At 34.0% G+C, this 27,438-nt stretch overlaps 3 protein-coding genes across 4 annotated transcripts in view; 2 read left to right on the top strand and 1 right to left on the bottom strand.

Moving 5' to 3' along the window:
• Nucleotides 1-3: 3 nt before the first annotated feature.
• Nucleotides 4-8,503, top strand: LOC141480507 (uncharacterized). Its single transcript, XM_074170554.1, has 2 exons — nucleotides 4-2,807; nucleotides 2,867-8,503. Exons 1-2 carry the CDS (start codon nucleotides 2,769-2,771, stop codon nucleotides 3,188-3,190), a joined length of 363 nt encoding a protein of 120 aa, XP_074026655.1. The 5' UTR covers nucleotides 4-2,768; the 3' UTR covers nucleotides 3,191-8,503.
• A 3,987-nt stretch (nucleotides 8,504-12,490) lies between these two features.
• MED11 (Mediator complex subunit 11) lies at nucleotides 12,491-13,307 on the bottom strand. The gene is made up of 2 exons (XM_023167278.2): nucleotides 13,060-13,307; nucleotides 12,491-13,005 (listed from the first exon to the last, which is right to left on the bottom strand). Exons 1-2 carry the CDS (start codon nucleotides 13,133-13,135, stop codon nucleotides 12,647-12,649), a joined length of 435 nt encoding a protein of 144 aa, XP_023023046.2. The 5' UTR covers nucleotides 13,136-13,307; the 3' UTR covers nucleotides 12,491-12,646.
• Nucleotides 13,308-16,060: 2,753 nt separating this feature from the next.
• LOC111511266 (Rho-type guanine nucleotide exchange factor) overlaps nucleotides 16,061-27,438 on the top strand; it is a 57,172-nt gene continuing 45,794 nt past the window's right edge. Inside the window, exons 1-2 of one of the 2 annotated variants that reach the window (XM_023167281.2) lie at nucleotides 16,061-16,338; nucleotides 16,858-16,937. In XM_023167281.2, the coding sequence (XP_023023049.1) occupies nucleotides 16,875-16,937 (63 nt within the window). In that variant the 5' untranslated portion in view covers nucleotides 16,061-16,338; nucleotides 16,858-16,874. The remainder of the gene's footprint in view (nucleotides 16,339-16,857; nucleotides 16,938-27,438) is intronic. The other variant, XM_023167279.2, reaches the window with a different exon arrangement.

Genomic DNA, 27,438 nt, shown 5'->3' with positions numbered 1-27,438 from the left:
TTAGAAAATCACTGAAAAATGGTGTAAGAAACTTGAAATTTATTTCAAAAATCAGGATCTACTAAAATAGGTGAGGCTAGTCTGTTATTATAAATGGCAAGTTTGAAATATTAAAAAACTTCTCTTCAGATATGTCAATCAATCATTGTACTCCAAAAATTCGTACAAACTGAATAGGAAAAAGTTTTTTTGTATAATTCAATGTTCATATAAAAGTATTTCTTTCTTTAGTGCAATACAATGTTTATATGAAAGTAGTTGTTTCGAGAAGGCCTTTTCTTCCAGTTTCTGTCTGAAAGTTACTTCTTTGCATAGTCTACACATCTTTGTGAAAAGTTAAATTTGAAATTTTCTTTTCTTTTAAGGATTCCCACATGTTTTTGCTTGAAGATGGAAAAGTAGAAAGCCAAAACTTTTCTTTCGCAAAAATCAATTTCTCTTTAAATATTTCCCTTTTTCAACTAAACATATAGAAAAGTCATCAACTTGGTATCATGAAGAGGTGAATTCACTTTATTTTGCGGGTTGATTACATAATATCACGATATAACAGATACAATATTCTTGAAAAAATATAAAGAAGAAATAGAAAGATACAGAAATTATCCTACTGAAACTTCAAAAACAGAATTTATTCTGAAGAAAGGTTGGTTGGTGACAGGATCAAGTTTTTCTCAAAAAACAATTGTTTTCTTGCCGACGTTTCGAATTCAATTAAGGTCTTCTTCAGATCTCTATAATAATGACTTCTCATAAACATACCTTCCACAAAACTTATACGATTATTATCGTTTCAATTTCACAAGAAATAATGAGTTCTTAATTAAATTACTTATCTAAATTTCAGGAAATCAAGAAAGAACATCTCAAAAAATAGGTGTATTTGAAATTCATTCACTAGTCGGTTTCTTACTCCCCCTATTGCTATATTTAACTGACAAAAGTTCATTGAAATTATTTCTAAATATTTTTTTCATTATTTACTAGTGAATTAATGAAACCCACTTCAGAGAAAAGGTGTCAAAGCCCTAGGTTAGATTCCATAAAATAATAGTCAACGCAATAGTAGCTATTTTACATTTTAATCTAACAGATATTTGTTACAATAATCTGAACCTGAGTTGAATCATGTTAGGAATCGTTAAAAGGTAAGACCACTATATTTTTTATTATGCACTAGTTTGCACTTTTTGGGTCGTTGATGTGCTTCAGGAAGGTGAAGTTCTGCACCTTCATGAAGCACATCAACAACGTAAGTCCTTCCATCACTTTCACAATGGAGAAGAAAGTCCACAACGAATTGCCATTCTTAGACTTATTGGTGAAAAGGACCAACACTAAATGAGAAACATCTGTATATCGAAAACCCACTCAAACAGGATAGTATCTGAATACAAAGGAAGGTCTCGAAAAGGAACTAGGCATCATCAAAAATGACCTTCAACGGAATGGTTACTCCAAAGTGATGGTGGAACAGGCTTTAGCTAGAAGACATCAAGAACTCCACAAACAGTACTTGTTCTTCCCTACAGCATAGGATAAGAAGGAATGGATCCAAGTATAACATCAGAACCTGTTTCAAATCCGGGAACACTATCCATAGAAGCCTCACGAAAACTAGGCCAATAAACGCGGACTGCGATTCGAGGAATTGCATTTACCGGATACCCTGCGAGTGCGGAGAATCATATATCGGTGAAATTAAGAGGCCCTTGAAAGTTCACTCATCAACATAACATCAAGTGGGCTGAAGCTGAAATCATCCACAAGGAGAAACACTGGTTTAGGAGAAAAATCAGAGAAGCCACATATATGTTGCCCAACAACGCATTTAGCCAAGCTAGCGTAGAGATACGCAACATATGGAAACCTATAATCAAGCGGAACAAGACCAACTACCGCCAAACGGTCAGCTAAACCGATGAAGCAGAGAGACGCAAGAGGGGATAAGTGAAACCACTCGATTGACCTATAAATAGTCAGATCTTGGAGGAATAAGTCCAATTATCACTCGAAGACGATTGTGGATACTAACAATCGAAACATCGTAAGTTGGTTTGGAATCTGCAACAGGATGTCAGAATATGTTGCAGGATGCCACGGAACGATTTGAAGAGATAAGAAGAGAGATCTTGGTTTGGAATCTTTTAATTTTTAATTTTCATGCGTTGCTCGCATCTATCGGAAAGTGTTTGAATACGCGCCAGTTGAAGACAGTTAACGTTGATGTGTAGGCGTTTTTTTTTTAGTTTTACTTGGTGTACGTGGTTTTGTCACCCGTAAGTAAATATTTATGAGTTTGAAATATTAGTAATATCAGTTGTATTGCTTTTTCGATAACAACAGAGTATATATATTAAGAAAATTTGTACTTTAGTCAATACTTACCAAATATAAAACTTTGATTTATAATGTTTAAAAATTTAGTTTTGACATTTTTAATGTAAAAAAAATGCATCGGGGATGGTTGGTACAAACTGCAAGGGGCTGGTTGGTACAGTGTACCAAGCAACCCCAGGGGCTAGCTTTACGTTTTTTTTTGTTTTGCTACTAGCTGGCTTTTTTAGGAAACCTTCATTTGAATGCGCACGTTTAAAAGAAAATCGGAAAGAAGCAAAACACCCCCGAATATTATGCTAAGGGCGGTAAGAGCCGTAAAATTGGAGGGCAATCTCTAAGATCTGCTGCCAGAGACTTCGAAATTCCATTCAACACAAAGTAGATATTGCTTCAAGTTTACACTAGAGGAACTGCAATTAGAAAGAGAAATGCCTTCAACAGTTGTTGGATACTTTAAAAATAGACAGGTAGGTTTTTAAAAAAATATACTTGATTATCTTGTTTCTAGTAAAATGTTTGGTTTTAGATTTTCACCGAGCTTCAAGAGTCCAATCTCACAGATTACATAAAAAAAGTTGCCGATATTTACTATGGTCTTACGCCCAAAGAAGTGAAAAGATTAGCTTATTTATATGCAACTTCTTTGCACCTGACGGTTCCAAATAGCTGGAAGAAAATTGAGATGGCAGGCCCCGACTGGTTTACATCATTTTTTAAGCGAAATGCTGGATTGGCTATAAGGACACCTGAAGCCACCAGTTTGTCCAGAGCCACGAGCTTCAATAAAAAAAATGTATACAGACATCTGGAATATGGACGAAATAGAGATTACTACAGTTCAGGGACCTGACCGAATTGTGGATAGACGTGGTGTTAAACAAGTGGGAAGAGTTAGGTACTTTGGCAGAACGCGGTACGCTTGTAACTTTGGCGTGTGCTGTTTCTGCTGCTGGAAATACTGTTCCACCTTTCTTCATATTGCCAATCTATCAGGCTGGATGAAAGAAGTTCATTTTATACAATATATCCAGCATTTTATTCAATACTCCAAGGCGTCTAAAAAAACCCTCTCTTGCTTTTGATAGACAACCACGATTCGCATTTATCTCCCGAAGCACTAAACATCTGCAGAGATCACGGCGTAATAGTGTTAGTGTTACCCAATAAATAAGTTTCCCATATGGTGCGTCCTTTTGGGGAATGACACTGTATATAAACAAATAGTGATTTTATCGAGTGTGCATGATACAAATCAAAAAATGAAACAATTCGTGGACACAACACTCCAAAAAGGGGGGGGCAAACCGCGGACACGTGTTTCTGGCTATTGGCCTCATCAGCGGGGTGCAGCGAAGTGTAAAGATGGGCAACACTTGTTTTCCGAAAGCAGAAAACAACACATACGCACGGAGTCAACACCAGAAGCCAACCGCACATTTATACTTCCAGTTAGAAGACCTAGAATTTCCAAGCTACATCTAACATGACCACGTAGACAGCTATAATAGCTACCTGCGTGACATCCGGGTCCAGTATATAAATACAAATAGAGATTTTATCGAGTGTGCAGATACAAATTGAAAATTAAACAATTCGTGGACACAACACTCCAAAAAGGGAGGGGGAGCAAACGCCTACTGGCTGAGAGCCGCTTATGTGACAGCATCTACTCGAAGTGTACGTGGACTTTTCAAAAAATAAGGTGAATGTTCAAATTTCGCAGGCTACGTACATTCGATTAGCGACTTTTTAATTTTTTATGTTGGTACACTCGTCTCGAATATATGTTCACAGTTTCAGCTGTTTAGCATGTTTAGCTTGTTGATGAGAGGCATAAAAGTTAGAAGTGTTTTGCGGGTTCGACGATTTTATGCTATCGGAAAAAAGGATCAAAGAATTTGCATCAAATGTTGTGTAAAAAATGGAATTCTGTGCTCAAAAACACTTGAAATGTCGATTGTGATAAGCACGCTAAGTTCGATTAAGCGTCTAGATTTTCTTCGATTACCATGACGTAGTGCATCAGGAGTTCGTGCCACATGGTCGTACGGTAAATGAGTATTATCTTGCAGTTATGTGCCGGTTGCGAGTAGCAATACGAAGAAAACGTCCAGTATTGTGGAAAAAACAATTCATAGATTTTGCATCACGATAATGCACCTCGTCATTGCTTTCAAAAGGAACTGGGTATGAAGGTGGTATTTAATACAAGTCTTTCACTACAGAGCCTTTTAGGAAATCCAAAGGACAAAGTCGATGATTCGGAAAAGTTTGGAAATTTCAAAATTAAATGTAAGGACTGCGATGCAAAATATTATGGACGGACTAAAATATCTGTTGAAATTAGATATAAGGAACTCTTAGCACACCCAAAATATGGAAGACCAGAAAAATCAATAGTCGCCCATCATATTTTGCAACAAAACCATTCCAAAGAAAGATTAGTTAGACAAGTTAACAACAACATGCATCTAGATGCCTACGGGAGTGTAGAATTTAAGTAAACATAATAATATTATAAATAACGATGGGGGACCATTAACTTAATAGTATACTATACGGCCACCAAATTTGGCACCCTGCAACTTTTTCCTGTTCACAAGACTGAAGAGACTCATGAAAAGACGGCGTTTTGCAAAGATTGAGGAGATAAAAATCCAACCGCTGAGAGAGCTAAAGGATATACCATAAAGTGCATAAATATAAGAACTAAGAACTGCTTCGAGGTTTGAAAACAACGCTGGCACAAGTGTATTATCTCTGAGAGGGTCCATTTTGAAGGCGAAAAATATAAATTAATGAAGAAATAAATATTTTTTGAGAAAAATGAAAATTCATCGTATTTTTTTAACAGACAGCTGAGATCATTTCAGTTATATCGAATCACCCTTGGAACATTTGAATGCTATAGGAATTGTCAACAAACTTAACATTCAATTATTGAGCAGGTGAATTTATAATTGAAATCTATTTTTCTCGACGAAATTAAATTTTCTATCGAAGAAATGATAAATATGATCTACATTTTGGGTGAATCTAACATAAATTGTTTATCAGCCAGTAGAATGTATGCTGTTCGATATCCTAACTCAAGGTCTATAGGATCAGAGAGGTTTTGAGGGGGTTAAAGAAAGATTTCAGGAAACGGGCAGTGTCAAGCATAATCAACACCAGAAGACATGAACAAGAGGATTAAAGAAGTTTTTCGGTCTATTACAAGACCAACTTTAATTAAAGTTCGAGGGGAAATTGGTGATGGACTACACTTATACATAGCTCAAAATGGAAGATTCAGTACAAGAATTGACTACTTCAAAACTAAAAAACATAATCACATATTTCAGAACAATAAAATTTGAGTTTGGAAAGAGTATAAAAATGTTTCCATTTGAGAAAAAATCGAATCGGATTTCCTGGGACAACTGCGTATTTATTTCTCTGAATACATAACATTATTAATACCAATGTTGAAATGAGTATTCTTATCATTACAAAAAGTATTTCCTTAAGTATCTGACAGCTATAATGCCAAATTAACAAACAGTTAGTTATAATGCGTTGTGTTGGCAACAATAATAATTTGGAACAGGTTTTATAAAACTGAAGGAATATTGTTTGAATTGAAAGGGGTATATTTTCAGGAGAGATTAGTTTTTGGGAAAGAAAAGTTTTGGCTTTCTATTTCTCCACCTTAAAACAAAAAATTATTCATGTTTTATAACGCCAATCCGTTTTACAAAAGGTTCACCATTAATGGAAACTTGTAGCTGTTGTAACAAAGCGGTGCAACCTCATTTGTTACTGAAATGTTGTGTTTGTCACAAATTGTTTCACACGTGCGCTAATATCACTTCATCAGAAACTAGAAAATCGGTAACTTGGACATGCCAAAAATGCGACCAGATTGGTAATGATATAACTCTTAAAAGGCGGCTATAGTTGCACTTAATAATACTCAATTCGAAGAAGTCATCCAAGAGGTTTTCGAAAGACAAAACCGACAACTCAATTTGATTATTTTTGACATGAAAGAACAATCAATCTCCAAAGAAGAAAGACCTTTGAAAAAAAGCTCGACTATGCCCAATTTTTAAAAAGGGTGATATTTCATCAATAAAAAACTATAGAGCCATTTCAATACTGAGCAATTTCTTCAAATTATTTGAAATAATATTATACTCCAATATTTACAGTCCAATACGAAATATCATACCAGATGATCAGCATGGGTTTGTAGAAAAAAAGTCGTGCATAACCAATCTTGCATGTCTTTCGCAATGCTTCTGATCAAATAGAGTAGAGTACTTTATTTGACCATTTTACATACAGTTGTACATTTAGGGCAAGTCACAAATATCAATTTCAATTTCAATTCTTTATTTATCCATTCGAGCAAATACAGCTATAGGACAAGTCAAAAAACATATAGACATACAACAAAGTGCAGTGAGTAAAATGATAAAATAAAATAAATTATGTACATGCATAACAAGGATTGCAGACAAAATACAATTAACATAGGATAGTGAAATAATACATGTTTACAGGTTGTTCTTTAAAAAATTAATTCATAATAATCTTCTAGGGAGTAGGGACACAGATCAATTAGTATCTTTTTCACTTCAATAAGAAATTTCCGGTTTGAAAAGGATCTATATCTTTGTGGAAGTCGATTATAGAGTCTTGAGCCAAGTACAGTAGGTGAATTTAAGCTAATATTTAAGCGTTTGAAGGGAACGCAATATTTGCCTTTCTGTCTAGTATCATAATTGTGTAGTTCATCTACACGCATATGGTCGTCACGAGCTTTGTGTATATTCTTCAAAAGTTCTAAAATGAAAATACCACTAACTGTTAAAATCCTCATGTTTTTGAAAAGGTCACGACAACTATGGTTAAATGAGACTCTAGCAATACATCTAACAATGCGCTTTTGAGCCAGAAAAACATTTTGTGCATATGCTGATCCACCCCAGACTGCAATACCATAGTTTATTCTTGATTGAACTTCTGCAAAATAGAATGAACGGAGATGATTCAAGTTCAATGTATATCTAAGATTTCTGATTTGGTAACACTTTGAGTTCAGTGTCTTAGAAAGCTGTAGACAGTGAGTTCGAAATGATAAGTCTTCGTCCAAAAAAATTCCAAGAAATTTAACACTTTCAGTACTATAAATGCATGTGTTATTAATGTTGATATTGAATGGCGGTACGTTTTTGTTTTGATGAGTATGAAAAGTTACACAATTTGTTTTGTTTGTATTAAAAAGAAGAGACATATCAGAAGACCAGACTGAAAAGTTGAGCATTGTGGTGTTAATTTTTGTTTTCAGAATTTCAGAGTTTTCTCCTGTAAAAAGTAACGTTGAGTCATCTGCATACAATGTAGTGAATGCATCAGTTAAGATCAGAGGTAGCTCATTAATATATAAGACGAATAGTATTGGCCCCAGAATGGAGCCTTGAGGTACCCCAATGTCATTTCTTTGAGGAGATGACCGAGATGTTTTACCACAATGAGATCTGTCAATTTGTTTCCGTCCTTTCAAATACGAGCTAAACCAGTCATGAATTTTACCTCTTATACCAAATTTATATAACTTATCAAGCAGAGTTTCGTGTTGAACACAATCAAAAGCTCGACTTAAATCACAAAATATTCCTGTTGGATTTTCACCCTTCTCAGTAGCTATTAATACTTTCTCATAGAAGGAGATAATTGCTGTTGTAGTAGAGTATTGGCTACGAAAACCATGATGATTATCCATAATAACTTTGTTCCTCTCTAAAAACGATACCAGTTGATTTAGAACCACATATTCAATTACTTTTGATATTACTGATGGAATAGTGATTGATCTATAATTAGATATGTCAGATGGATTACCTTTCTTTAAAATAGGAGACACTAATGAAGTTTTCAATTTTGTTGGGAATATCCCGTCCTCAAGAGACTTATTAGTCACGTGAGTTAGAGGTTTAACTATGTATTCTGCAATTTTTTTTAATATTACAGCTGAAATTCCATCATAACCACAGGAGGGCTTATTTTTAATTTTATATTTTGTAACATTGAGAACATCTATCTCAGAAACATATTGAACAAACATACTCTCTGTTTGAAAATTATTTTGTGGATATTTAATTCGATGATTTAGGTGTTTTATATTTCCTATTGTTTCCTTAGGTATGTTTACAAAATAATCATTAAATATATTTGATAAAATACAGAAATCCTTGATCAGAGATAAAATTCGTCTACTATAAAATATAAGTAAAGAATATAAGTATAAATAAAATCATAAATATAAAATATTTGAATTATGTCGCTAAAATTAAAATGTAGGTATGTTGATTCAATGAGGCTTTTCAATATATTCCTCTATATTATAGAAACAGTGTTGAAGGAGAAAGCTTTTGATAAAAAAATCTAAATTTAGTGAGGTTGAGTGACTTCACAGAAGAATGAAGATGATTATAAAGATTTAATTTCAGTGAATTTCTTTGACTGATAGTCAGATTATGTCTAGACAGGTTCAATAAACTTGCGGACCTCGTTTCATATGCATGATTTTCACCGTGTCTTTCAAATTTGTCAACATTTTCATGAATCTTCAATGACACTTTATAGACATCCAGTGTTGGAAGTGGCATAATGCCGAGTTGAATAAAAAGATGACGACAATGATCTTTGTAACCTGCTTTAGCTAGAATTCTTATGGCCTCTTTCTGGCACCTAAACACACTTATCGAGTTACTTGAATGACCCCAAATGAGTATACCATAAGAAATAACTGAGAGAAATAATCCGTAGTAGGCTCTTTTCAGCGTCATCAAGGTGACCACATCATTCACTCGCCTCAAAACGAACAAAACAATAGAAAGTTTGCTGAACAAAACTTTGATATGATCAGACCAGCTCAATCCATGATCAATAGTGAATCCTAAAAACTTGACACTTTTAGATTGGAGAATATTGCGATTTGAAGTTATGATTATATTTTGAGTTTTATCTTTTTCGTGGTAAGTTTGTTAGCAGCAAACCAATTGTAAGCTAATGTTTTGCTATCTTCCATCATTAGTTGTAAGCTAGTTAAGTCTTTACTAGAGCACATTAAAGTTGTATCATCTGCAAACAAGATACATCCTGCTGATTTCATGAGACTGCATAGGTCATAGTGGACCTAAAACGGATCCCTGAGGAACACCATGCTTCATTTTTTTGAGGTCTGACTTTACGTTGTTCACTCCAACAAATTGGCACCGATTTGTTAAATAAGATTGGACGAGCTTGAGAGCAGTGCCCCGGACACCATAGTAGCTCATTTTGTCAATCAAAAAACTATGCGATACACAATCAAATGTCGACTATGTTCGACACTAGTTTGAAAGCCGCTTGGATAGTTAATCTATTTCTTTTTTTTTAACTGGACCTTATAATCTTTCTTCATGGCCCTGAATGCAGTCGTATAGTATGGATTTCGTGACATATATCGAACCATGGTAATTCCAGGTTATTTTTTGAAATTTCATGTTTTTTTTAGAGGAAATGATAGTTGATATTGAATTTTCAAAAATATTTATAAGGTTTTCTGAAAACCCTGTCACACCAAGTTGGTCGATATCCAGATAACTAAAATTTACCCCAAGTAGATGATTTCTGAAATCTGTTAGTCCTTTTTGTGTAACACAAAAAGTGTCAATTCTCTCTGTACGAATTTCTGGAAACTCGTTGGTGATTGCAAATTGCCCTTTGTGATAGACAGGTAATTACAGATTGGTAATTATTTGAATTGAAGGGGTATATTTTTAGGAGTGATTAATTTTTGGGAAAAAAAGTTTTTGGCTTTCTACTACTCCATCTTGATACAAAAAAAAGGATTAGGGAATCTTCCAAAGAAAGAAATTATTCAATTTGAAAATAAGTCTCTATGTAGATCATGCAAAGAAGTAATTTTCAGACACAAACTGAAAGAAATTCCTCCTGAAATGTAATTCATGAATGAAGTGTGTGTATTTTCTATGTTGTACAATTTGGTACTGAAGAGCCTCAGGGCAAGTGTCTTAAGGCGAAACATCAATGTATACCAGTGAGGATGACAGTGTTCCATGTAAGTGCAATTTGTTACCATTCATTTAAAGTAGAACTCATGTGAATGATATCTGATTTTTATTCCACAAAGAATGTTTGAAATACAAACTGAGTAGAGAAAAGTATCTTCTGAATAATTCAGTGTTCATATAAAAGTATTTGTTTCGAAAAAAAAAAATTCTTTCGTGTAATTCAATGTTTATATGGAAGTAGCTGTTTCAGGAGGACTTTCTTTCAGTTTGTGTTTGAAAATAACTTATTTGCATGATCTACACATCCATGTATAGAGTTACTTATTTTCAAATTGATTTCTTCCTTCCTTTCTTTGGAAGATTCCCTCATCCTTTTTTTGTATCAAGATAGAGTAGTAGAAAGCCAAAAACTTTCTTTCCCAAAAATTGTTAATTATATTATCTATGCATGATGATGATGATTGTGCAGTGACTCGTGTGAAGCTATTGATAGTTATTTTAAGACCATAAGAATCTAATAAGCATTGAAGTTGGAAATGTGAAATTGTGTTAGACATGAAATCTATATTAAAATCTCCCAGTAATAATATTTTCATGTTACTATTCAGTAACTGTGATAGAAGAGCATCTAGGTTTGATAAAAAGACATTGACGTCTTATGTACATGATCTGTAGACACAAATAATTAGCATATTTTGCATTCCTGTTCTTATTATTTTTTTATATGTATATATGTATGTGTATATATACTTTTTTTTGTTTTGTCATCCCTTCTGAAATATTTTTATGTTTATATTGAACCATTTAATTGAATGCAAATAAAAATTATTATTATATTGATTGATTTAATAAAAATGCCACAGAATTCAGAGTCGAGTTCAACAATGTAAGAATTCAAGTCTAATATTTTTGAATTCAAGTTATTTTTACAATACATGGCAACTCCACCATGTTTCAAATTTTTTCTGCAGAAGTAAGTAGCTAAAAAGTGAGTAGGTGAGTTTACATTTTTATTTTTTCTTCTGTAAGCCAATGTTCTGACAAACAAAAAATATCTTAATTAGAATCATCTAAAAATACACGTAACTCATTGACTTTATTGGATAGACATTGTATATTTATGTGAAATACAGGCGAGTTGGTAGTGTTTAGTTTCTTAACATGGGAGTCACCAACTGACCCTGAGTTGATGGTACAGTCGTCTTCATAAAAGAAATAGATTTCTTCATTCTCAAGCGTCTATCAGAATTTGGTTTTTCAGCAAAATTGGTAAAACTCATGTCACATTGTCTACTCGATGGAAAACACTATGAAGAGTAAGAAAGCTTCAAATCTGCTTTATATACTCCCAGTTCTGGAGTGCCCCAAGGCTCGAATTTAAGATCTCTTTTGTTCTTGATTTTAATTAATGATTTAACTAAAATAATGAACAATTCAAAACTGCTCTACGTCGATGCCCTTAAAATATTCAAGGTGATAGAAAATTATGGAGACTGCTTATACTTACAGTATGAATTAGATATGATACATGGTTGGTGTTTCAATAATCGTTTGAATCTTAACATTGCTAAATGTCATGTAGGTATTGTCTTTATCCAGAAAGGAGAGTCTAATTTACTTACGAAATTTAAAACAGCACCATAAGTCAAGTTAATAAAATGAAAGACCTTGGTATTAATTTTGATCAGAAATTCACTTTTGTTTCACATATAGACCAAGCTGTTTTGTCCGCTAGTCGAATGTTGGGCTTCATAATGGGGAACACCAGAGAATTCAGAGATACAAAGGTGATAATCAAGCTATTCTATGCTTATGCGAGGTGCAAACTAGAATATGGGGTGATGATCTGGTATCCCATTTATAATTCACACATACAGCAAATTGAAGCTGTTCAAAGAAAGTTCTTGAAATTCTTGTCTTTTCCCACTACAGGTATTTACCCCCAAAGGGAATTTGACTAATCCTTTTGAACCAATTTAATATTATATCACTGAATACACATAGACAAGAAATAAATTTTTATATACCACTCTTCAACTCAAGATACGAGAAAACATTTCATTGTCAGAGTAGTAGAACAAATGTGAATCTCAAAGCACCAGTAAATTTAATGTGTTATAATTTTAATTTAATATGTAACATGTGTGACATTAATGGAAACTCTTTAAACTTTATCAAGGATTGTATCTTACATAGAACCTTACAAAATTTTAAACTAAAAATTACACCTGCAGTCAAATTTAAGTCGATGAACCAGGAGGAATATTAGAACCACCCACATTGACCATTTGAGAACCTCCTGGCTGTACTTGTAAACTTCTTTGGGCAGTTCTTCCTTGGACATGTTTGATTTTGTACCTTTCTAACTCATTCACCCTAGATCTTGCATGCTCTAGTCTATGCCAGGCCATTTGAAGCACCTTCTGAGAAGCATAGCCTGACCCCTCATGTGGTTGTCCAGTAGATACTTGTGTAAGATAATTTATTTGATCTGTGAGTTTATTTTCCACTGTACTGAGTGTTTTCAAAAACATTTGAGTATGGTTTTCAGCTTGTTTGAGGCTTGATTTCTCTTTACTCAGCTCTACAAAGACTTGACCTATAACAAAAGTTAAGTTATGAACAGTTTTCATTTCTTTATTGTGAAACTTACCAGCACTATGTAAGCAAGTTATTATATCTTTTTCTATAGAATCGAGAACTTGAATGCGTTCCATTGGAGCGGCCATCTTATTTTTTATCGCTCGCACTAATTGGAAAAATAATATCTGAAAACAGAACAAATACAAAAATCAACAATAACAATAACAACTCTAACTAAAACCACAGATTACTAAAACTGAAACTAAAAAACTCCCCCTCCTAAATTTTCTAATTTCTATGGCCTTGCCATTCGATCGCATTCGGCCAAGTTCCTCCTGTCTACAGTGAACAGAAGCCTCGTCCGGGGGCTTAGCGGTAGGCAATGCTGCCACCCTAACTTTTTTCATTCGCGTCTTTAAAAAATGATATGCAATGATATGCAATGATAAATAATAATTTCAAACTAATGTTGTGAGATATAATTTTATTCATTTTCCAAATATCACTTCTTTACTTCTTTTTTTCTATAAACTCACTTTGATGTGCAGTACTTTCCATTTGTATTTTCAATACCTTGTTCATTTCTGTAATCTCAGACTCTACATTTATTATTAATAATTGAAATCCAAATCTCGAACATATACGACAAAAAACATTGTCAACCATGATCATTCAATAATATCACAGAACATTTTTCATGTAGATTTACAAAAAACAGTATAATTGAAATATGTATAAGGACTCGAATTATAATGCAAAAATACAAAAAAATACTGGTATGGTGCTAATATACAAGTGTTCAGGTGATATAATTTTCAGTTGATTAGTTGATTGTAATGAAAAACACCCGCATGAAATTATCAAAATATATGAAATATCAATACGAAAATAAAATATGTAAAAAACTAACCAACAAACATTGACGAAAAGATAAAAATATTTGAAAAAAATGGTACATAACATAAGTTTTATTGGAACATGCAAAGCAGTCATTTTTCTCATGAAAAAAGGAATGGGTATTTTGTTCATTTGGTTCGGTATGGCCGCAAATAAATGAAAATTTCTATAGATCCTTTTCTCTGTTAGTGAAGGTGGTGACAGTCTCCCACAGTTTCAGTAATTTCATTTTGATACCATTTCCTGAATATAGTTGATCTATCAACTTTCTCAGTTAATATACTCAGTTAATAGCATGTCCTTATCCGTAAGAGCCCCTGCTTTAAAAATTCCAACCGAGTTTTGCAAGAAAATACCTAATATACAAGCATTTATAAGTGAATATGATCCATTGTCGAAAATAATCAATGTAAAGAATATTTTCACTTGGGACATCTTTATTTCCCTCTTGAAACTGATATTCAATTACGTACTTGATGAGAGAAAAGTCCGAACCTCGGTGAACATTAATGATTCCCAATTAGAACCTGTATATCTAAACTTTGAAATAATACCACGATGCATTAATTCATTGTAATTCCTTTACCCAAATGCAAAAGTCAACTCTCGTGATGTCGACTGAATGCAAGTAGTAGTAGTATAGTAGCCAGCGTGATTACCTTTTTATCAGAAACTTCAACTTTACAAAATATCCGAAAATTAAAAAGCAATGAAAAAATAAATAGTTATTTATTATACAAGGAAAAAAAGTATTAGATTTTAGGTCGAGGTTGTCTCCCGACGCGAAGCGGAGGGAGACAATAGACCGTGGTGATTTTGATAGTTTTCTTGTAAACACAAGATCTATTAACTGAAACCACAAATGTGCGGCTGGCTCCTGCTGGTGGCTCCGTGCATTTGTATTTCTTACTTCTGGTAACCAAGTGTTGCCATCCTCACACTTGGCTGCACCATACTGATGATGGGCCAAAATCCCGAAACACGTGTCTATGGTTTGCCAATTCCTTGAGTGCTATGTCCGATCAATAACTTATTTATCTATACCAAGACACTCGATAACCTTCGTTTTTGTATCATTTCCTGGACCCGGATGTCACCCAGGTAGCTATAGCTGCCTCCCGTGGTGATTTTGATAGTTTTCTTAAGACACTCGATAACCTTCTTCGTATTTGTATATATATCCGTGAAAAAAGTACTCACATTTCATAAAAAGTGACTTTTTGTTACCTGTCATCAGAGATAAAATGTCAAACTTTTTTTCAAACTTTTTCCCGTCACAGAAAAAACACTTTCTTTCTGAATATGATTTTTAGGTGTAATGACCAGCAAATTCATGTGGGTTAGTAAACACTTCAAAAGAAAAGATATTACTCTTCGAGAAATAAAATTCCCTATAATTATCCAATCTATTGATTTCTAGAAAGCAGAGATTCGACTGAAAATATGAGTTTTATCTGAGAAAACTACGGAATCCACAGTAATTACCATTGTAATTACAAACGAGATATAAGGCGTAGCCATGCTTGTCCAAATTTCGCGAACAAAATGACTAAACTTGCGAAAGTGTTCATAGAAAATAACAGGTTTAGTAATCGTAAACTTTTTATAAATCATAGAATAAAAAGACTACGATACCCCCTTTATGGAGATGTGGTTATATCATCATAACAAATATAATAAAAAATAATAATAATAGATGGTCTTTCTGTAATATGGCTTAATGTGGTATATTTCAACGCAAAAACCTTAATAGTAGATTAATAGTAAAATCAATGTAAACTTATATTTGTTGCTCGAGCAGTTCCATTTGAGGTTACACTTCAACTATTCTCTTGTATCTTCCTCTCAACTTGACGGATCGCTGTTGATGGTGTGTCCGGGTTTAATAGAGTCGTTCAATGTTACAGAACTCATACCTTTATCAAAAAAGCTAGCGGTAACTCTAGGATAGACATGCTGAATCATTTTTTTATTTTATCAAACTTGTCTACAACCCCTTTTTATTCGATATATGTTTTTCATCGTTAACAAATCACAAAACCAGTTTTGAGTTGTGATTTTTTATTATTGAAAGAAATTGACAGCTGACAACAAAATATTCGCAAGAGAATGAAGCTGTAAAAGTATGAACGCTCGATGCAATGATTATTTTGCGATTTGGAAGTAAAATGCAAATATTGGGATAAGCATGAACGAGCCTGTATCGTATTGTTTTTTCTATACAAAATTGAAATTTATGTAATCCCTGAGTTTTGCATCGCCACCTTGCGAAAACCGTGTCTGTGATCATTGTTTATTTATTGTCCCATTTATAGGTTATATTTTTATTAATCTATTTTTGATATGATCAACATTTTAGATCACCGTATCTTATCATAATTACCTTCAATTCAATAGTACGAAGTGAATACTTTACTTATTTCAAATATGGTAATTTCATAAAATTATTAATGTGAGTATTTAGTCATAAAAATTATAAACTTCAGAATTTTTTTATGATAAATAAACGTAAATAGCTAGTATAATCTAGCATATTTACACAATTTTCAATAGATCTGAGCCATGTAAGAATGACACATCAAAGAATTTGTTATTTATTCTCAAATTTCATCATTTTTGAAACACTTATAGAAAATTCATAAGTAGGTCTAGAAATTGTAAAGAATCGCTCAATAAGTTGATGGCTAAACGAAGAATCCAATAACGAGGAAATATATTTTTGAATTTCAGCGAGAGCTATATTAATTCAGTTATAATGCATTATATTTCTGGCTTGCTGCCAGAATTAACAGTTGCCCAGCATTTGCCAAGAATGTGAATGTGACAGTAGTCAAAAGTTATTTCTCAAGCATATCATGGTCTTATTGAGTGAACTTCAAATAAGTTTTTCAATACATCATCAAGAGTATTCAATTTTCATCAATTAAAGTACTCATTTGGACTAGTTACAAGTTTTGTGGTTTAATTGCAGTTATTAATGGAATCAGCATGGCCAATGAACCCTTGGTAGTACAGGCTATTTATTCTTATAAGAGGAGTAATAATGATGAGGTAAGACATTTTTCATTATTTCCATTGTTTTTGTTATTGATTGTAAAATAAAACTTCCTAAATCTCATTTTCTAAAAATCTTTGATCTTTTAACTCTGGGCAGGATTTTTGTATATCTTCTTTAATTAAACTCACTTTTTTTGATATGTTGTTATATTGAAAGACACAAAAGTTCATTACTCAACTATTCATCACAATACCTAGTGTCTCTTGAATATGAATTTTTGGATTTTACATATAAAAGATTTCTGGAGACACGAAGATTGGGATAAGGGTCAATTCATGAACCCAGTCACAAGTCATGAGAAATGAGACATGGTGAACAGTTGAACATATATTTTCAGTGGAAACATTCATGCAGAAGCATAGATATTTCTTATACACACTTATAATATCTTTTGAACGTGTAAGTTTTCAGTACCAATGAATGAAAAATATTAATTCTTAAAACCTAAAATTCACAGCATATGACTTAAAACTGGATGCATGATTTTACCCTCAGTATTTAGAATTATATCTGTTTAAATTGTGATGATCTGATGATCCACTAACAGATTTTCATCCATATCTACTATTTATTTTCAACAAAACATTTCCAACCAAGTTGGCGTCTTCAGGAGATAAAGACGTCAATATGCCAACTTATTTGGTGAAACATTCGTTGAGAAGAGTATTGCTTGAGGAGATGCCTACTCGTTAAATAACGAACTTATGATTTCGGGGGATTTCCAAGGATTTCGTAAAAATCCCATATGATTTTAACAGATTACTGAAGTTTTTACAGAAATGTTATGTAATTTCGAGAGATTTCGAATAAATCATAGGGATTTTCAGAAGTTTAGTACAGAACGAATTGAAACTGTTTATGATGGAATTAGCCAATACTTGATGAAAATCCATAACTAACGTATTCAAAAAACACTTTATTGTAAGATTCTCACTAAACGCTTTTAAATACATACATACGTGAGTAAAGACACAATGGCTTCTTCGGGCCATTGTATGGCGAAACACGTGTTGTGTTTTGGTAAAACTGTTTAGTGAAAATCTCACAAAGTGTTCTTTGAATATGTTTGAAATTAATAAGTATTTTCTAAAGATTTCCTCTCTATTGCAAAGCAACTAAAAATTAAAACCCTTCTGTTCTGGATAGGATTTTCTAGGTGAACTGGTCAGCAAATTTATGAGTGTAGTTTCTATTAGTAATCATCCAATTATTGATTTCTAGAAACCAGAGATTCAACTGTAAAGGGGAGTTTTATCTGAGAAAACTACACAATCCACAGGAATCGCCAATGCAAATGCATATACGAGATATAAGGCAAAGCCATGCTTGTCCAAATTTCGCGAATAGAATGACTAACAAATTCCAGTAAAATCTTTTTTCATATTGGCTCTTGATATAGAAGCCTGGAATAATTTTTTTCAACTTTTTCAAATATTTTATAGTTCGTACTGTAACCTCTGGCGTAAAATTAATCTATTGAAAATACTTTCCCAACACCAGAACAAAAATTATGGTCTCTCGAAGCGTGTTTCGCTAACCAAGTTAGCGTCCTCAGGAGATCATTATGACTGGCAAATCTCAAAAGGAGATAATATAATTTGAACTTTACGATTGCAGTTCAATACTTGTAATACAGAAATATACTATACTGTTCATCTGTCTGTGTAATTGAAAAGGGGAAAGTTTTTCATTATGATTTAATAACTACATACTTACTTTTCAGTTAGAAAAGAAAAATTAACCACATAGTATATTTGAGGTGTGATTCAATTTTGAGGTTTAAAAACTACCACTGTCTATTAAGATTTTCGAGATAAATGATGTAAAAAATAGCATTTTGAAAAATAATGATAAGTACCTATGTGAATTGGTGAAAAATTTTAAATTTCAACTTTTGTTTCTCACTACATCATGTTGTTTGAAAATATTTACATACATGACGTCATAGTGACTGCTTTATTGAATTTGGAGTAATTGTATCTATGCCGCCATTTTAAACAGAAATTATCTCATGTGTTATATTGTTGAAAGGGGAAGTTCATATTGTATCAAATGGCCTAAAAATATTTAGGATTATATATGAATTACCGTCTCCAGTGAACTAAATCTTCATTCTGAATTTCTTATCCCACAAACAACTGAATGGCGTCACATACAATGAAATCTTTGTCACCTGCGAACCGTCGAGTATGCTCAGCTCGAAGTTGGGTAAATGTAGACATTGTACAAAAAATGAATTTGCAAAAGAATGAAAGAACTAGTACACAAATGTGGATAATAGCTGTATCACAAAAACTAGAGCTGTTGGGAAAAGAGCAGGGCAGATTTGAAATCATCGACTTCGAATTAGTAAAAAGATATGAAATTCCACGCAACAAAAAAGCAATTGAATTTTCTTCCCTTGTGTAATCGATACCAGTTTCATTTAGCGTTTGTTTCGTCTGGCTATCTTCAGTTTTTTCCTAATTTTTTGGATACGACTTTTAGAGAGTATTTTTTTGGCGCTCAATAATAGCTTTTTACAAAAATAATTGAAGTTAACAAAAACGTACTTTTTGGTAATTTCTCTTCTTTCCGAGGTGTTTAAACGATTTTTTATTTTCTGCGATGGACATAGAATTATATTCGACAGACATTTATACAAGACACATCAAGGAAGTGACAAAGGCCTCTGTCCTTTATGCATGAATTCGAGCTTGAGCTACATCATATGACCCTTGAATGTATAGAAGGTGTAACTTTGAACTCCCCCCCTTCTTGATAATTCCCAAATAAGCTCGTAGTTTCATGATGTCCTTTGTGCATGTCCTTGAGATTAGGCCACATCATATAACCTTGAATGTATAGAAAGTGTAACCTTGTGCTCCACCCTTCTCGATTATTCCTAAATAAGCTCGCAGTTTCATACTTTCACATTCAGTTTAGGTGATAGCAAAAAGTATCTACCAAACCAAGAAGTAAACTTTGCATCACCATCGTCATAGAGGTGAACATATTTTATATTTTTAAACCATAATTTCATTATTTTTTGTAAATGGATATTTTGAAATTTGACAATGAAAAGATTAGTTTCGCGATAAGTCAACAAAGTAAAGTTTTAGGGAAGAGACCAATAACATCATTGGTTATTGATAAAGGGTATAAAATTGAAAATTTGTTTATACTTCCCACACGATATGGTAAATCCATCCAAGTAGTTTAATTGGATGGGGAAAGTAATACTTCTTTCAAATCAGGGTATCGAAAACGTGTCACAGAGCAATTCACATAAGACATTATTCGTGAAGTGGATTTAACCAAAGCCAAATTCATTTTTACATTTTTGGGTCAAAGTTATCAGGATTATCCTGGTGCCAAGACCCGCTGGTTGTTAAATTTCAATACTTTGGATTGAAGGCATTGAGCATAACTTCAGTCTCTTTGTTAATTGCCATGGCGGCAATTGTAACACATTATATTTTGCTCAATTTTGATGGGAAAGCTACATACTTTCGGCTTTGAACCCCATTCTTTTGGAAAATGTATATTTGTATAATCACTGTTAGATGTAGAAATATTTAACAGATGAATTTGACTGTGTTGTCATATCCTCGATTTCCTCTTATGAATACCTAGAGTGAGGAATTTCACTTAGTATCTATAGTAGTATCTACACGAATATATCAAAAATAAACGCTGAAAAATACGACGCCGTATTATCAAGACTAACACTTGGTGATGTTGAAAATTGGTCCGATGATGAGGGAGAAGAGGTTCCTGAAGTTGCTAATGAGATCATCTCGGTGAAGAAGTGAAAGTTGGAGCCATGGTGGGTGTGGAAGCTGATGACTGGAGAAGATGAGAAGCTGGTGCAGGATGAAGGAATTGAGGGTGATTCTTCAAAAGACAGCGGCACCATGATAATAGGCCTTCGGTGGTTGAACGTTATCGATACGTTGGAACATCGGTTGAATCTATACTGTGTATTAGATTCACACGTTCAGATTCGAACTATTGACGGTCACACCCACATGCTACGTTGTTGTTATTTCCGTTTTTATTCCCATCGGAATAATAATGGAGGATGGTATGAACATGTCGACCTCTAATATACCGTTTCGATTATGGAAATAAGCCAAAGATGGTCTACGTAAGGTGTGCGATAGACCTCTGACGAGCTTCCGCCGATTTGATGCATGCATTATACGCAACCATATCCAACCTTTTTCACCAGAGTAACGCTTTTATTTTACGTAGTTGATTCAAATGATAATAAACATTATAGTTCTCATTATTGTTTTCGTTACTATAACATCATTCCTCACGATCACACTTATAGAAATTCTGAAATGTTTCGGTATACCATGGTATACTTCCGTGTTAGGAATCACACGTTAAAAGGTAAGACCTCGTTAGTCCTCAGCTCGCACAAGTTTCTCAACTTCTGAAAGTTGTCGTTCGTATGGGGGCCACAGCTGATTAACCGAAAAACAGATTTTAAACAGACAACCTCCTTCAACCAAAAAATACAACTACTTCAAAATTCGCGCATTCGAATAATTTCAACTTATACTCTGACTGATGACTGAAAATGATTTAAAATTAATTCTATATATAAGATATTACAAGAAAATGATTGGATCGAAGGAATAAATACTGCTTGCTCCAACCACGCAGTATTCCGTGTTCAAATACACATGCACACCGATATTCCTGTTTTTCATTTTATATTTTCAAATTAGAAAAATATTCATAGAAAAATATTTATTAGAAACCTTGAAATTAACATGCACATTTTTATTATATATGCAACTTAAATATAACTCAAAATTATTAAGCTCTCCTGAATGTGACTCAGAATTAACAGGTAAAAACAAATCAAAATATTTACAATTCACAAGGAGTTGTGGACCGAAGAATCCTTCTAAAAAGTCGTTTCATTCCTGAAGACGGGGCTCATGTTTTTCAAGCCGAGCCAATCTTTCTCGTTGTAGCTTACATTCTTGCTGAAAGTCCCCTTCAAAGAGAGATATTCGCTTTTCCAATTACAGCTTTTGAACCCGCAATTTGCAATTTCTACCATCCTTGCCCACTGCTTGGATTCGGAATCATCATAGAGCTCTCGCGTCTTGAACAATTCCTTTTTCACACAATGCACATATGACATGAGCTCTGCAAATTCTTGTCCTGAAGCACAGTCTGTGAGAAATGATTTTCTACAACATCCTCGTGGTCGTGATGGACCACTTGTACTCGGGGGGTGAATGGTGGAGGTGATAGACCAGCATCCCGATTTACTTGAGCCTCGACGACCTCCTTGCGATATCCGGCCATGACTTCCACCTCTGAGACCGGAAGATGAAGGATAGCTGCCGGCCAAGCACCAGTCGGGTAGTTCTTTTCACATTTCTCACGAAAAGCCCCCGCTTGTCTCCCTTCGTGTATGAAGGTTTTGATGTTTTCAGAGACCCGGATTTCTTCGCCTTTTTCACTGGCTTCTTAACCTCTTCGCTGCCCTTTTTCCCCGGGGCTCTCGAACTCATCCGAACTTATTTGCGTTAATATACTTGGTGGAGGTGCCATATCCTTCGGGTATGCATTCTCTGAGTCCGACAGACCCATCAAAGAATGACGAGACAGTGCGAGGTCCGGCAGCGACTCGTCGAGGTGCGGGTTGTAGACCCCTAGCAAATCCGCCAAGGTGGTGGACGCCGACAAAGTTGGTGGTCCCAATAGAACTGACCGATACTTGATGAAAATCCATTATAACGTATTCAAGAAACACACTTCAATGTGAGATTTCTACTTGAAAGTTCACAAACTTTCAAGTGAAAATCTCATATTAAAGTGGGTTTTTTGAATACGCCATGGTGGAGAGTAGCAGCAGTTTGTCCACCTGCTTTTTTCAGCCTGGGTTTGGGCCCCTGAAAAGGAACTTCATGTCATGAGCCGCGATCTTCCGAGTGGAATTCATTGACGGTGGTGATGAGACAAAAACACCATTCAATGTGAAATTTCTATTTGAAAGTTTACAGACCCGCGACACGTATTTCGCTGTACGATAGCATCCTCGGGCGTTGTGTCGCGTGTGTTTTGTGTGTTTTTTCAATACGTCATGAAGAGCAGTAGCAGTTCGTCCACCTGCTTCTTTCAGTCTGGGTTGAAGTCCTTGAAAATAGATTTCACGTTATGAGCTGCCATCTTCCTAGTGGAATTCATCGCCGTTGTTGATGGGATGAATTCTTCTTGGAGGATGACGTGCTGAGGATGACGCCACATCATTTTTTCCAACTGCGCCTGGTACAGAGGGGTTACTGGGGTTAATAGTGCATTTCCTAGCAAAGACATGGCTCTGAAAATGAGTGAAAAAATATTGGACTATGTAAAATAAATAGTATGGTAGTGTGTACTTACATAGTGCTGCTCAAAACAAAATGATGGATTGGTCGTCACTTGACTTGGCTGCGTCACTGCAATTTATTGCGATGATTACTCCAATCGAATGATAAGTTGTTACCTTTTCGTGCTTTAAAGCCATACCCCGCCCTCTTTTGGAAGAGTTGGAAGAGGGGTAGGATAATCCATTCGACAATTATGAATGAGGAGATATATTTTTCATCAGGGATATTGTTCCCATCTATCAATATTCTCAAAATAATTCTCAATATTTTGTTGGGAACTTGTTTGATAGAATTCAATATCGTTATGGTCCCAAGGTAATGTTTTGGTGGTATTAGGAATTATAAATCGTTTACCATCTTTATGTGACATAGTGACTTTTATGCACAGCAGTGTAAAAATATTATGTGAATCACTTCTAAATACATTCATCTTTCGCACTATCATACCACCTGTTCCGAAAATTCTTATGTAATCGTATTGTTTCATACCTTAACTTTCTTTATTTCATCTGACACACTTTGAAGATGATATGCTTCGGCACTGGTGTCATGGAAACTGATTATGGAATCATTCGGGAGTTCCTCCTTCATGTTTCCAATCACCGATTTGCTAACTGGGACATTGAATTCATTACGCAACGCTCAGTTGGAAGTATTAAGATTATCAACATTCTCATTAAAGTGGTCTGTCATTATTTTCGGTACCAAACAATCCATGTCGGTTTAAAGAAGAGAAAGCAAAGGTCCGTAATGTTTTTTGATGATATAAAACAAGTAGTAAATGATTATTTTCCGATATATCCTATATACTAATCCTCAAATACAATGGTTTGTTATGATAAACCTTAACTTTACCGATATGTATAAGTATGACAACGAAGTCTTCCGCAAATATGGATATTGTTTTGAAATTTGGGTGAGCTATCAACGCATTGACACCTATACCTCTTTGTATAGATTTCCAATTTGTAACAATTTGAATGTATCTTCTATTGTTAACGTTTTCCATTGGCTTACCATATATGGAATTGATATTCAATTTTAAGTAATTCTTCTCAAACTGATTGGTAGCCTCATTTATCAGGTTTGTATTCAAATCGATATACTTTTTCAACTATGATAATTGATTGATTGGACCGCATGGTTGGAGTTTTAATGATGAAGTTTTTTTTTTTTAATTGAAAGGGAAATATTTTTAGGAGAGAATAATTTTTGGGAAAGAAAGGTTTTGGCTTTTTTCACCACAGCACACTTCTTATAAGAGTAGTACAACCCCTTCCACTCAAACTTAAGGTAAATCTATGAAGTTTAATTCAAGGTCATATGATGTGATCCAAGCTCAAGGTCACGTATCAAAGGCTAAGGCGATCGTCAAGGTCAAAATCTGTGCTCTAGGCCATATGGCTTGCACATAACTCAATATACAGGTCGTATTTTTTAGCTGATACCACTATTGCTATCTCGGAAACGGTAGATCCTACAAGGACGGTTAAATGGAACAAAAGTTGCCTATTTAGGGATGCAACACACTGGTATTTTCAGATCTATAAAATCATCAACGGTTTCTGAGATATTTGCAAAAAACAACTGAAAATGACAGATTTAATTTTTTTGCTCTGCCGCCTCCATTTTCAATAATATCAAAAAATGACAAAGAAACTTTTTGCATTATTTCATGTGCTTTATCTTCTGGGTGAACTCATGTTTCAATGCAACGTTTCGTGCATTGAATTCCATCATTAATATATATATATATATATATATATATATATATATATATATATATATATATATATATATATATTTTCAAATACTGACCTGTATATTTTTTATATATTTTCGTAGTCATTATAATTACAAATTCGTTGACATATCATATCATATGTATTTCTCGACGTTTCTTCCCGAAACCACATTATTAATATTCTATCATTCAACTTTTTTTATTCAATGATAAATCAAATATCAAACTATTGTTGTAACACATCGTTAATACATCACATTGAAAAAAAGACAGTTGCGAAAGAAAATGTGACGAAATAATAAATGATAGAAAATGAACACCATAACGGAATGTCTCACGTTACATTTTTTAAGTTACCGTCTCACGCGATATCGCATCAAATGTTCAAATTGTCTTCCATCATTTCTTAAACAAATACTTGCTCTAGAAATAGTGTGCTTGTGGCAGTTCTCTAACATCTGTGGAGTGATAGCGATGCAGGCATTCCTTATTGAATCTTCCAATTCTTCAATCTTTTCAAAATTTGTTCTGAATACTTGATCTTTTATGACGCCCCACAACGAAAAATCTAGAAGAGAAAGGTCCGGTGAACGTGGTGGCCATTCAATAGGACCATTATTTCCTATCCGCCTTCCTGGCATAGTTGTATGGAGGAAATCTCTGCAGATTCTCCTGCGATGTGGTGGAGCTCCGTCGTGTTGGAAATACTCATATTTTCTAAGTGGCTAAGTGGCAAATCTTCCAATAACTCAATTAGACTCCCTGATAAGAAATCCAAGTATAATTATCTGGTCAGAGATGTTTAAAAAAAGTGTGGGCCAATAATTTTATTATCAAGAACACCAAGCCATACGTTATATCTCTCTTGAAAATTGGTAACTCTATGTAAATATTCATTTTCTTGTCGCCAATGATAATGTATATTCCTGTTGAACCATCCGTTATTGGTAAATGTACTTTCATCACACCACATTTTTTTTACAAATTTCATTATCTTGGCGAAATTTTCTAATGAGCCATCTACAAAAAGCTTTCTCCTGTTGAAGTCCGTTAAACGCAAATCATGAACTTTCCTGACTCGATAAGGCTTGCATTTGTTTTTCTTCAAAATTTTCCGTACAGACGTAGTGGATATGGCTGAATTGTCAGCAGTCTCCCTCAGAGATACTTCCTTATTCTCATTTTTTTATTTTCCATAAATCCTAAATCAAATTAATGTCACTCTATCATTATTGTGAATCTTCTTTCAACCCACCTAAAACGCCGATTTCATTATCGCCACCACATTCAGTAACCGTACAGTTTCTTTCAGAGGGTTTTTCAAAAGATCCATAATTCCGTAAAGTATTTTAGATTCGTTGAAAATATCTATGATCAGCTTGTCGTCGTTCAGGATATAACTCCTGATACATTGCCAGAGATTTGGTAGCATTCCTCAAACATCTCGAATATACAAAAAGCATATCCACTTTTTCATCATTGGAAAAATTCATGTTTCTCCCTTAAAATCGCTCAACGATATGAATAACTTTTATTTTGTTTGTGACAATTAACTTGGCATTCAAATTCATGTATTTCATGGCTTATTAAAAAAAAAAAGAAATTATCGCTTATCATGTTTCTCGTGAAAATCATCTGACAATACAGTATTTTTATAAGTTAATTCTTGTTGATATCCTCATTTTCTGAACAGAAATTTTTGGGTAGCTACAAATTTTCAAAAGACATTTGGAAATTATGAATGGCTTGGTATTGATACAAAGATTATTGGTCTCTCCTGACAGAAATTTAGTTGGATTTCAGTGAATACAAATATTTATAATCTCTATGAACAACATTATCGACAGGAGAACTCTAGATTTCAGTAACATTCGGAAATTCGAGCTCTTAATAAAAAATGGTAGTGATGATGTGGTTTCGGGAAGAAACGTCGGGAAATATGGATGTTGTGATATATCAACGAATTATAATGACTACGAAAATGTATAAAACAATATACAGGTCCGTATTTAAAAATATATATTGATGACGGAATTCAAAGAACGAAACGTTGCATTAAAAATGAGTTCACCCAGATTATAAAGCACATGAAATAAAGCAAAAAGTTTCGTTACAGATTCTGCTTCTGCTGCTCAATAATTTGATATAAGACAGGTTCATAAGATATCCTGTTCTTAAGTTGCTTCCTGGCTGCCTCATATAGTTTTTTTTAACAGAATCTAGAGTTAAAGAACTGACATGATATTGCTTTTGATCCGATATTACAGGGAGGATTATTGATTACTTCAGGGTCCGTTAAAGGTTTCACGAGTAGTAGAAAAAAAGAGGTCCAGCATGGCAGGGCTCCGCATGGCCGTGACAAGGCTTTCT

Source organism: Leptinotarsa decemlineata, unplaced genomic scaffold (genome assembly GCF_025532065.1).
Source record: "Leptinotarsa decemlineata unplaced genomic scaffold, Ldec_3_MD MMD2_P_RNA_scaffold_9, whole genome shotgun sequence".
In the NCBI taxonomy this organism is placed as follows: Eukaryota; Metazoa; Arthropoda; class Insecta; order Coleoptera; family Chrysomelidae; genus Leptinotarsa; species Leptinotarsa decemlineata.
Note: the sequence above shows the minus strand (reverse complement) of the source record. Positions and strands in the feature narration are given on the sequence as shown.